This window comes from Schistocerca serialis, chromosome 6, assembly GCF_023864345.2.
Source record: "Schistocerca serialis cubense isolate TAMUIC-IGC-003099 chromosome 6, iqSchSeri2.2, whole genome shotgun sequence".
Taxonomy (NCBI): domain Eukaryota; kingdom Metazoa; phylum Arthropoda; class Insecta; order Orthoptera; family Acrididae; genus Schistocerca; species Schistocerca serialis.
In genome coordinates, this window is record NC_064643.1 from 649,338,890 (window position 1) to 649,352,565 (window position 13,676).

A 13,676-nucleotide genomic window follows, 5' to 3' on the forward strand; every position below is an offset into this window, starting at 1 on the left:
CCAGGCCCATCTGGTTTGGAGCAGGGATTGTCATATCTACGCTGAAGAAAAGAAGATTCAGGGAATTAACGTCACCCAATATGTCTTATACTCTGATACAAAGAAGGAATTTAAGACCACCCAGCCACCAATTTTCGTCAAGTCTTTCATCTCGGCATTGATGCAGCCTGTCCAGAAGGGCACATCTACCTGCAACTGTAAATGTAGCTGCCAGCCTGCACTGCTGCTTCCTATAGCTGAAGCACTGAATGTTGCCAAACATAATGTCAGTGTAAGTAAACCTTCATGGCACACATCTTAAGAGATTACCAGATTGTTTCTGTACCATCAGCCTTGCCAATGTCCCCAAAGTCCAAACTGGTGACGAAGACCAAATTGCCAAAGCGGTCCGCTCCGAAGCCATCAGAACATGCACCCTTGTTATTGTCTGATGGATCTGAAGATCGTACGATCACTGGTATGGACATTGAATTTTATCTGAGGGTACCAGCTGTTTCACACCACCATGGAATGAGAAGGGGATAGACAGAGTAAAAGCTCATTTTTAAAATGGCTTTCATACCACAATGGAACTCAGTGGGTTCAGAACTGATGCAGAGGAAGTGAAACTGCTAGCATAGGTGCACCCCTTGTGCTTGTGTTTACAAGAAACACATTTTAAACATACATCCATCCCTGTACTACAGGGTTATATGCTGTAACTTAAGGATGACCTATCAGGGGAAAGAACCAAGGGAGAGGAGTGGTGTTTGTCAATAATGCGTACCACTCCTTTGCTCTCCCCCTGGCTTCTGACCTGCAAGCAGTTACAGTTGAAATTCATGCCTGTCAGAGGATTACAGTTTTCTCACTGTATTTACCTCCTCTAGGTGCAGTAGACTCTGAGGCTCTCACAGCTCTTGTGGATCAACTCCCTCGGCCATTTCTCTTCCTGGGAGACTTCAATGGCCATTGTGTCTTGTGGTGCTTAACCTCTACCTGCCCTCGGGGTCAGGCTTTGGAGGGCCTCATAACACGATCTGTGCATCCTGGAAACTCATCTCAGCCATTGACCTCTCTTTCTGCTCTCCCACCCTCACAAATTCTGTTCAGTGGAGATCATTGATGACCTTCATTCCAGTGACCACTTCACACTCTACATCCACCTACTGGATAGAGCACTATCTGAAGTGAAGCCACCTAAATGAATGGTCAGCAGGGCTAACTGAATGCACTTCAGGCAGCTGGCTGTGTTCGAACACTGTGACAGTGTCCATGGAGGGGGGGGGGGGGGGGGGGGGAGGACCACATCAGACAAGTGCTCCATTCGTGCCGCTGACTTATCCATACTGAAGTCCTCAGGCCACCTTAGGATGCAACCTGTACCTTGGTGGATAGATGAATGCCGTTCAGCAATGCGGGACAGGTATGTGGCTATTAGACATTTTAAATGCCGACCAACAGCAAACAACCTAATGGCCTTTTGAATTCCAAGGACGAAGACTCGACACATCATTAGGGAGAGTAAGAAAAGGTCATGGCAAGTGTTCCTGGACACCATCAATTTGTTCCATTTCTTCTACAACAGTATAGGAAGCTATCTGGAGGATTTCTGGTAAACACAGTCGTTTACCAATAGGAGCAGTGCTGAAACGGGGGTGCAGGTCCTCCTAACAACATCCGGAGACATTGCTCAGACAGGGACCAAGCATTTTACAAAAACTCTACTGCCAATGTAAGCTAGGATCTGGCATTTCATTTCTACTCTGCGACTGTAGTGAGAGGGGAGTTGGACTTCAGATCCAACAGTTCTGAGGCCTATAACTCTCCTTTCTGCATGTGGGAGCTTGAATTGGCTCTGACTGAAACTCGTGACACTGCACCCGGTCATTACCAAATCCAGCACTGTATGCTTCATAATTTTTCAGTCGTGTCAAAGGATATCCTCCTAGAATGTTTTAATCCCATTGGCAACAGGTAACTTCCCCAACTCATGGAGGGAGCAATTCTGATACCTCTCCTCAAACCAGGAAAGGAATGCACATTTCCGAGTAGTTATTGGAGTATCACCTTAACAAGCTGTGTAGGAAAGACAGTGGAGCGAATGGTTAACTGTCATCTGATCTGGTTGTTAGGGACCAAGCAACACCTTAGCTGCTCCCAGTGTGGATTCTGGAGATTTTGGTCCACTGTTGACAACGTGACCTTGCTAAAGGCAGCTATTCAGCAGGCTTTCTTATGTAAGCATCACTGTATCGGCTTATTCTTCGATATAGATAAATAGTATGATACTACTTGGAGACACTGTATTCTCACACAGCTGCTTCAGTGGGGCTTCCGTGGCCACCTCCCCATCTTTATATTGTCTTTCCTATCTCAGAATTTTTTTAGAACCTGAGTTGATGACGTTGTCAGATTGATTTGAGCAGGAGAATGGTGTCCATCGGGGCAGTGTTTTAGGTGTTACCCTCTTTACCATAACCATAAACAGTATCACATCTACGGTAAGGAGTCCTGTACTGTGTTCTTTATTTATGGGCCATTTTGCTTCTTTCTGTTCCCTCCTCCAGTGTTGCAACGGCAAGCTGCCAGTTGCAACTTATAGTGCAGGATTAGAGGAGTATGCTGCAAAGAAGGGTTTTCATTTTTCTGCAGATAAGTGTGTGTATGTTCATTTTAATCATTCTCATCATACTTTTAACTTACCTCCCTTGCATATGGGGGATACCATCCTATGTTTTAGAGTCTCAGTGAGGTTCCTGGGCTGCATTTTTGACTCCAGATTGTCGGGATTGCCACACCATAGACACCTGACAGCCAGTACCCTGAAGGCACTGAATATCTTAAAGTGGCTTAGCCACAGGTCTTGGGGAGCCGACAGGGTGTGTCTCCTCCATTTTTATAGGGCTTTCATGCATTCGCGGCTGGACTATGGTGTATGGTGTATGGTGTATGGGTCAGCTAGGCCCTCTTATTTGAAGATCATTGACACTGTTCACCATGAGGGGAATCGGCTGGCCATATGTGCTTATTGGACCAGTCCTGTACCCATCCTCTGTGCTGAGGAAGGAGAACTGCACTTAACCATCCGGTGAATCAGGCAGTTCCTCGCAGCTCTGACTTTTCTTGCACTCCGTCCTGTTGCCTATCCACCTCGGGAATGACTTTTCTCCAACCGTCCACAAGCCACAATGCTATTTGGGGTCCACATGCAGCATGTGCTAGAGTCACTCAGTGTGGAGCCAGTATGATCCCAAATCCAGGGTTTTAACCATCTGCCACCTTGATTACTTGAGAGATCCAGAGTGATTTTAGATTTGGTGCGGTACAGGAGAGATTGCTCTCCTGCTTCCATTTTTAATGTGAAATTTTCTGACATGGTATCTGAGCACCACAACTATGTCCCGGTTTTACAGATGGGTTGAAACGGGAAGTCTGTTGGTTGCTTATTGTTTTCCCAGATCATGACCTCAAGGTCCAGCTGCCTCCAGACTTTACTATCTTTGATGCAGAATTGTATCCAATCTTGCAGGCACTGGAGCAGATGAGAAATTCTTCTAGTGCTAAGTTTCTGGTCTGTTCCAATTCTCTGAGTTCCCTTCACACTCTGAAACGTTTGTACCCAGCAGATAAAGTAGTCCAGACTGTCCTGGACGCCCTCCTCCATGTACAATGACTGGAAAAAGAGGTGTCTTTCTTCTGAGTACCAAGACACCTGGGAATTTTGGGAGATGAAAGGGCAGGTCTCGCAGCCAAGGAGGCGTGCCTTGATCCTCAGATATTTTAGTGTGCCAACCCCCTTCATGCTATGATGTCGCTGTTGAGCTCCAGAGTCTTGCGTCAGTGGGAGGACGAGTGGCTGTAAGTGATTGACAGTAAGCTCTGTGCTGTAAAGCCCATAACTAGGCCGTAGCATACCTCCTTCCAGCTGCATCGCCAGGACGAGGTCCTCCTCACTCACCTTCACATAGGCCACAGCCTTATGATATTTGAGACTACCAATAATATCTTGGTAAGTGTCAGTTTCAGTGGCTGGCACTGGATTGCTAGGTATCCATCCAGGTTCAGTCAGTAATGGTATCGGGTTCGCATTAGTCATACCACACCTTGCCACCATTCTCTTTGCATTTGCCATTTGATTGATCTTCACACAGTTTTCAAATCTCTGGATTTGAATGCCAATATAGGAATCCACTTCACTTATCACGATATCAAATTCTTCTTGCGATTTTTTGTGCAACTATGAACCATTTCATCAGGTCACATCATCAGTCCATTATACCCATGAAATAAAAGGATTAAATTTTCATTCAAATACACATAGGGATCAGCACTGCTCTCCTTTAAAGTGGATTTCTTAGGATATTCTTACAAACACTGAGACCAACATTTTCCTACTTGCTTCAGTCCATACAAACTTCAAGGCAATCTGCCCACATGACCTGTACCATCACCATAAGCTTGTGGCTGTCACATGTAAATTTCTTCTTCCAATGTGCCATGCAGCAATACTGTTTTAACATCAAATAGTTCAGTGTTACAGTTTTGTTGAACAGCAACACAAGAAAGAGCTCACATAGTTTCAAACCTAACCGCAGGGCTAAATGTTTCAGAAAAATCAATTCTTGGCCATTTTGCAACTAATCTTGCCTTGCAGCAGATGAGGTCATTATTATTATTATTATTATTATTATTATTATTATTATTATTCAGTTTTGTTTCAAAACACCCATTGATTAGCAATAGTTTTCCTTCCGGCTGGTAAATCATCTAGTTTTCAGGTATAATTTTTTTTTTTTTTAACTGCATGTCTTCATCCATCAGATTTCCAGTTTTCTGCATCTGAAGACTTCATTGCTTCATCATAGTCTTTTGGAGGTTCCCTCAACATCATCACCTTTGATTCATGTTGATAACATATTGGCTGTCTAATCATTCTCTGTTTCTCAAAACTCGATGTCCATCTGTACTTCCATCTCCAGTTAAAGCGATGTTATTTCCATCTACATTCACTTCAGCACCATCATGATGATGATCGAATCCTGCAATGTAGTCTTCAATGGTTTCTTCATCATTCAGATTATATGGTGTCGTATATGTAAAACCATTCATAGACAAGATGTCAGCTAACTTGGTTACATCATTTTTCAATGGTTGTAATTTTTCATTCTTGAATTTTACATCTCAGCTGGCAATAACTACATACCTGTCTGTAAAGTAGACGTGATAGCCATAGCCATGATACCCAACAATATAACCTTTCAAAGATCCGGCATCAAACTACTTCTGTTTCTGTGCTGCAATCCAGACAAAACATTGTCCCAGGTACTTTTAGATGTTCAAACTGACTCTTCTTCCTCAAAAATATTCCAATTAGTGTATTTCCCTTGTCCCAATTCAGGTAAGAGTATGAGTTGCTGCAAGTACAACTTCATTCCACAATGCTTTTGGAATATCTCTTGCTGATTATAACCATCAATATAACATCTCACAAATAATCATGTTCTCACCTTCAGCAACTCTATCGTGCTGTGGTGTGTATGGAACAGTCAGGGAATGTTTGAATCCATATCTTTTTACATCGTAGTTATCAAATTCCTTGCCACCATCAGTTCGCAGTTCTTTAATGTTCACTTGATCTCCTGTTTTCACCGTCTCAATAAATATTAGTAACTTCCGTTTAACTTCGTCTCTTTACCTTAAAACATATGTCACCCTGAAACCAGAAAGACCATCCTTGAAAAAAGAAAACATCAGTAGACAGCAAAATCCTTTTCTACCATTGGACCACAGGCCTTGGCGAAGACTAATTCTCCTGGGCTAGTTTATTTACTTACTCGGTTACCAAAAACTAGTCAAGCATAAAACTTCACAAAATTCACCATCAACCTTTACATCAGTACCATGTGCTGTCAAGGCTGATAGTACATGGTTTTTAGTCCGGTGCCCAAGTAGCTACTTTTACAACAAAATGCTTTTCTTGCTAAATCACTTTTGCTGACAATTGATAAAGTTCATTCTCGCTTTCTGATAGAGCAGCAGCAATTGGTATGTTGTCTCTGTAAAATAACCGTATTTTACCACCATTTTTGATACTTTGATCAATACCTTTTTCTTCACCCTTTCTAAGAGAGAATAAAATACAAGCACCATCTGGGCAGTGCTACACGTCTTCAAAATATCATTTAGTCCACCTGTGTCCATCATAGGCTTCAACAACAGTACAACCTTCTTCCAAATGCTTTGATGTGGATATTAGTCTTAGCTCTGTCCATTTTCTTTAATGCCTCAAAAGGATTGTACAAAACAAACCAACTCCTTGGTTTGTTACATGATGTGTAGCACCACCATCCCAATTCCCCATTCTTCACACACTGCTATACCTTTACTTGGAGATAAACCATACATCTTTGATGAAATCTTTCTTGGATTTACTTCTGATGGTATTTTCACACCTGGTAACATTGCAGAATCACCACAGTTACGACAGTTCCTATATAAATTACATTTTCCTTTGCGAAATTCCAGCAAGCTGAAATATTTCAGCTCAGTAGTTTCCATTAATCAGTACAAAGGAAAGCCATCCGAACTTGCAAACTCCACTTTTTAATTTACTTGATGATTGGTTTTGGGCTGGGACCCATTTTCATATCGTGCGGATAGTCGAAATGGTATTTCAAAAAATACAAGAGTCAGCAGCACCAGAGATGCTTTGATAAATATGACCAACACATTCAGTATGATCCCCACAATACATTGCCCAACAAGATTAACAGAATGCACAAATTCCATTATTGACCAAATATTCATCTCAGATATAAATTACAGTTTCGCAAGCAGAGTACTGAGCATGGGTTATAGTGATCATGAGGCACAGCTGCTGTGTATAGAAATGCCAACAAGTAGTAGTAGTTCTGAAAAAGTGTTGAAAAAAGAACCTTTTCTGAAGATAACATTATAATTTTTAATCTCTTACTGGGAAGGAAAACTGGAAAAGCGTCACCACTCAGAACAATGTTGATAGCACCTACATGAGTTTTCAGAGCATCTTTCTTCACTATTTTAATGTAGTATTTCCAAAAGTAGTAAAAATGGTAAAACCTAACAGAGAAACAGATTTCTGCAGTACTGTTGTAAGAAATATAAAGTGACCCAAGAATTCACAGATTATTCAAAAGCCTACAAAAGAATCTATGGTAGAGTAGTCAAAGAGGAAAAAATTATGTGGAATGACAATTTGATAAGGAACTCATCTAACAAAATGACATCCATGTGGAGAGTTATAAAGAAAGAAACTTGTAGTTCAGCTCCAAAGAAAAAGAATGTATCATTAACACTAGAAGCCTCAAAAGTGACAGACCCAAATTCAGTTGTGGAAAAATTCAATGAATACTTCACTTCACTAGCTGAAGACCTCATCCAAGTACACTGTGTCAGTGATCAGTCCCAAGTTTCTCCAGCAAGTCAGTGATCTCGACTGCTTCTATGTATGTTTATGAAACAAACCCCAATAAAATTATAAGCAAAATTAAATCATTAAGCAATAAAATGTCAAGTGGTCTTGATGAAGTACCTGATTTAATATTAAAAGCATGTGCTCACCACATAGCAAACCCCATGGCAAAAATTTTCAACCTCTCTTTAAAAACTGGTGTATTTCCAGATATTTTTAAAATAGCAAAAGTTTCACCACTGCTAAAAAAAGGTTCTTCTGAAAAAATATCAAACTACCGACCCGTGTCACAGTTAAGTTCCTTCTCAAAAATTCTAGAAAAGCTCTTCTATGGCAGGCTTTTAAGTTTCATAAATAAATATACACCTCTTACAGTACAACAACATGGTTGTAGAAAGTCTAAATCTACACAGACAGCAATTTTCGAATTCATAGACTGCATTTTAAAATCCCTTGATCAACATAAGTTAGCTGCAGGTGTTTTTCCCAGATCTATCAAAAGCCTTTGATCTCCTGGACCATAACATTCTGCTCGAAAAATTAGAAAGACGAGGAGTAAGAGGTGTAGCACATACCTGGTTGTGTTCATATCTAAAAAACCACAGGCAGAAAGTATCACTTCAGTATGAATTCAACAAAATGAATAAAACAAGAAACAACTCTCTTTCTTTCTAGCGAACTACCAATAAAATATGATGTACCACAGGGCTCAATCCTATGTCCACTACTCTTCTCGATTTATGTGGACGATTTAGTTGAATATATGAGTCCCACAAAAACTATCCTGTTTGCCGATGACACCAGCATATTGCTCAATGGATCCAGTCCAGAAACTTTGCAGTCCACAGGAGAAAGTTCTATGAAAAGACTTTCTGAGTGGCTCACAAAAAACAAACTCATTATAAATACTGAAAAAAATGTGTGTGTCGATTTTCATTTAATTCCTCCAACTAATCAAATGTCTATTCAAGCACAATTAAAAAATGATCCCCTAGAAAATGTAAGTGTCACAAAATTTTTGGGTCTATGGGCTCAGCAAGACTTAAAGTGGGACACACATATAAATAACTTGTCTAGAAAACTATCACCTGTGTGCTATGGCCTAAGAATTTTAAAGGCTACAACAAGCAAAACAACTGTAGTGCAGGCATACTATGCGCAGTTCCACTCACTAGTCCGATATGGGATCGTTTTCTGGGGATACTCAGCTCACAGTGTAAAGGTTTTTGGAATACAAAAAAGAGCTCTAAGAATAATTTGTGGCCTTAAAAAGATGGAGTCCTGTAAATCCCCTTTTACTGAGCTTGGTGTCCTGAAAACAGGCAAACTGCTACAGAACAAAAATGTACACAACTATAGTACCAGAGGGAAATCAAATATACATCAAAAGTATCACGGAACAACCACCTGTCAGAGGAGCATAATTAACATTAGTGTAATACTACACAATAAGATACCAGAGGAAATAAAAAATGCTACTCATCCAATATTTAAAGCTAAACTAAAGGCATTTCTAATAAGGCACTGTTTCTATTCTTTCAGAGAATTTCTGAATACGTAACAAAATTAATTGTAATAGGAACCTATTTTTAATTTGCCTACTATTTTGCTAATACTATGTATAATTGTAACTTATCTTTGACCTGTCCAACATCAATTGTACAATTTGTGCTGTATGATAAAACTGGACCAATAAAAAATCAAATCAAATCAAAACCATATTATGAAGTGTAAATCAACAGTATCTGTATATGCTGTAACTGTTCATTTGCATTTCGTAATACGTGCATATTTATCATGACAGTATATTTTTACCTTGGAACGCTTCCATTTGGTCCGTGTTTGCATGCAAAAACAATAATACGGAAATTGTGGGCCTGCCTTGATGATTCCCCAAGCTAGTTTCGCCGTCTTCAGTATGTTTTCCTGTGTATAAAAGTAGCTGCAAGGTGTCTAATGAATGTGAGTACATTAAAAACTAAGGAACAACCTAGTACACATCAAAACTGTATCCACAACACTATCGTAATCCCAACTGTATAAGTTCACGTTTTTGGATTTGTTTACTAACAGCTGCTCACACAGTTGCAGATGACATTATGCATGCAGAGAAAAATGGCAACAGAAAAACACAGAAACTATGGTGCAAACAGCGACAACAATCTTAAAACCATGTTGTAATGTATAATAAATAAGGTATTATGAAAGTCTTCACAGAAAATAATATTTAAAAGAAAAACAGTACACCGGTAATAATGTTTTACTGTGTTTTGTAACTACGCTATTTTCTGTGTGTTTTAGATTTAAATAACCCACTGATGATGATGATTTTTGTCACTGAAACTAGTTTGGGGAATAAATAAATAAATAACAAAAGTGTTTTACATCAAGACAGACCCACAATTCCCGTATTGTTATCATGACATAGTTCTTGTATTTTTGGAAATACCATTTTGACTGGATGAATTAAAAATGGGTCCTGGCCCGAAACTAGTCACCAAGTAAAGAAGAAAAAGCGAAATCTGCTAGTTTGGCTGGTTTTCCATTGTACTGCTTTACCTTTCTGTTTACACTAATCCTGTGCTGCAGTGTTTTGAAATGTGTCTGCTTTTACAACAGGAAAAACATTTCCGCACTTCTTATTTTCTTGAATTTTCTCTTTTTGTACACTGATCATTGTATTTTTGCCTCATTGCTGGGATGATACATTCGCTTTTCACTTTGAAATCATTTCAGTTGCTACATTTGTTTCATCTCTTCCTTATATCTGCAACTAATAATTCAGACATCTTTCCTGCAATTTATGCCTTTTTGTTTTTCTTCTTGTGGAAGATCATGCCAAATCACATAAGTGTGATCAGATTCCTTTGTCAGTGTCTGAAGGAAATGGGCACACAAATCAGCTTCATCTGTAGGTTTATTTAGCATAGGTATCTATGTTTAAACTTCATCAAATTTTGCTAAATGACCTTGCATACCACCTGGCCATTCCCGTTCAATATTATCAAACTTATGTGATAACAAGTCGATATTTACTGCAGACTGACCATTGTAGATCTGTTGCGACTTTTACCGTACATATTTTACGGTTTCACATGTAGCAACTTGAAGTAATAACTTTGTATCTAATGAGAAAAAAATACCTTTATGCCGTGGAATTTGCTTTTGTCTACGCATCTAATTTTGCAACACAACCTTCAATGTTTGCTTCTGGTTCGATTAAAATGCACATCATCAAAAACTGGATCACATTCCAAAATAACCTTCATGAGAATATGCCAGGTTGCCCAGTTCTCTTTGCTGACTAATTTTTCAATTTGTTTTTCTTCTTCACTCATGATTTTCGTCTTATCCACTCACATTAACTGGAGTCCTTTTCCTCTTCTGTGTCTTTTTTTTGAGCTCACAAAGATGTCCTGTGACTTCATAAGCTGTTCACAATAATTTAGTATAACATCGCAAGCTGTCTGCTTGAATTCCTCCTTTCTTAGAACACGTTATTTAATTGTGCAGCTCAGTCATACATCAAATCAATGTTTTGTAGGACCATGCACATCTGCTATCATATCAAGAATACAAAAGATCTAATAAGTATGCTGCTTAAACAAAGATTTATTCAGTGTTCTAAAATCAACGACACATTACTTTTAGCAAGACACACATCAACAACTGAGAACTTTAAAGAAAGGCAAATTACACAGCAACACAGATACTCTTACAAATATATAATAGTATATGAAACTGTTATTTATGCAAGTTTTCAACAGCAGATATTAGTGGGAAATTGGTACTTCAGTCATGTGGACCATTGCAAGATGGAATGCGATTGTCACATCCAGCATTATAGATTTCACCAGTATCATGTATTGCATAACTGTAATCATTAATGATCTTAAGTTATCTGATTTCCAACTAAACTTGTAGGTTTAAGTACATAGCACAAAGCTGTTCATGATCTCTATCAATGTTGGTTTCTTAGACTGAGTTTGTCGTGTTATAACAACCCGATGTTGTTTCACCATTTCGTAATTTACCAGTTATATTACAAAAATGATGATAAAGGGGAAGCCAGCCAGTCACCTGCAGTTGGTTGCACACACATTTCTTCTCACTTTGTTTGCTTGCATTTTAGTTTTGAGTGTAATTTTATGAAGGAGACAAGCAAGCTTATTTTACATCCCTCAGTGTTGAACATAAAAGGTTGATTGTGCTTTAAAAATGATTTGTATGGATAAAACTGAATTTAATATGTTCCATAAGCCTGAAGTACTTTGTCATCAGGCGTATAGGCCAACTATTGTATCCATGTGTGTGATATCCACAACAAATTTACTTCCTTTTAACAAGATTGCATCAGGTCATCCTAACCAACTGAGACAGTGTGCATTTCCTTAAGATACATTGCTTCTTCATCTGGAGAGAACACCCATCATTTGCCAAAGTTTGCAGCATATTGTACACCACTTTCAACCAATGGCATTTAATTTGCTGAGAGAGGAACAGCACATAGTTTTCAGATGGCATGTGATGTCTGAATGAAATAAATAAGAAAAGAGTTTGAAGTATTTCAAAATGTATGAGGAATGAGTAGCGTTTTAGAATTAATTGAGTGGATGAATAAATGAATCTGCTTGGATTTTTGTTATAATCTTCTTCTTCTTCTTATTCTTATTGGTATTATTATTACTACTATCATCATCATCATCGTTGTCGTCATCATCATCACTGCTCTAAGTCAAGTATCCTTCAGTCTTTAGTTTTATTTGATACTTATATCTTTTAATGAGCATCTTTACAAAGATAGGTTTTTAAGCATGTAAGTACATCATATCTGTATGTCATAGAGACACTGCTGCCATTTGCTGTTCACTAAAAACCAGTAATTAGTTGCATCTGCTTTATTATAATTCATACAACTGATATTATTTTGTTTTTATCTTGAGTATTGATATGTATACTATATAGACCAGTGTATGATTGTAGGCTTCTGTTGGCAACATAATTAGATCTTGTATCTGACTTATGAGTGGAGAACCTAAAAAGAGAGAGTACCACATTTACGTCCATACTCAGGCGTACTCTCAATTACCATTGTAATATTTCTACAATGGGTGCATAATCTATTCTAGTCTTGTGGAGGGTATCTTCATAAAATGTCACTAATAATTTCCATTACCAAGCAGAAGCTTTCTTTCATTGTTACACCCACACACACGCTTTTGTATTCTACGAAAGAAATTGCTTTCCAATTCTGCGGACTTTGTTCATTTCTTTGTCATCTTTTCTTTTAGCATCTTTATTCCTAAACTAACTGAGCAGAGTAGGAAATAATTATTCCAATAATATGAATTCTAATAATAAATGTGAGATGGGCCTTGGAAGAAGGATAAAATAGTACAGAATTTTCTGTGTATTAATTTTCTGCCTAATACTTCTATCATTTACATTCTGTCCCTAATACATTCAGTGCTTCCTGGTCATAAGATTACTCTCAATATAAGTAGTATCAAAATATGTTCATACAAATAAGTGACTGTTTTTGTTTCTAGCCTTTCCTGGCATACTGAAATGGCAGCATCGCCTCTGGCTTACAATAAGAACATTTATAGAGGTTCGTTCCTCTCTCAGCATGGAACAAAAGCCTACAGGTCCTGCAAAACTCGAAGAGCATGAAGCAAGGCTGTTAGATGCCCGAAACTATTACCTGAAGAGTATAACATTCAACTATAATGAAACTTATCAGCTGAGTGTGGCTATTTCCAAAATGCAAGGTCTCACAAATAGTTTACGAGTAAGTTGATGATAATGTAACAGAACTTCTTAAAGGCAGAGAAGAGAAAGTATTACTTATTTTTTGGGCTTGGGCGATGGTTGTAACAATCTTTAACAATCTGAGCCATGTCAAGCTACACCACCGCTTTCTCAATGGGATGGTCTGTAGTTAAAATAGGACTTTGCTTTGAAAGGACCACTACTTGAATTCTTTGTCCATGATTTTGCTGTTTTACATTTTCTGTGGCTTCTTTGAATATTTCCAGGATGAAGCTGAAATGACTTCTAAAGAAATGATGACTCCTACACAACAGCTGTAAAACAAAATATAGACTACAGATAGAGAAATGCTAAATAAAATGTGTTTGACTGTCAGAGTCATTGTGTGAAGCCTTCATCATCCACTGTGCCAAAATGTTATCAAAAGATCTCTCACAAAGCCAAAGAAATTCTTGTCATATGCAAAGGTTGC

General features: G+C 38.5%; 1 protein-coding gene across 2 annotated transcripts in view; it reads left to right on the forward strand.

The window, feature by feature from the left end:
• The window catches only part of LOC126484574 (leucine--tRNA ligase, mitochondrial), a 146,326-nt gene that overhangs the window by 107,533 nt on the left and 25,117 nt on the right, over positions 1–13,676 (forward strand). For both annotated transcript variants that reach the window (XM_050108134.1, XM_050108135.1), the window contains exon 9: positions 12,982–13,223. In XM_050108134.1, coding sequence (XP_049964091.1) covers positions 12,982–13,223 — 242 coding nt within the window. The remainder of the gene's footprint in view (positions 1–12,981; positions 13,224–13,676) is intronic.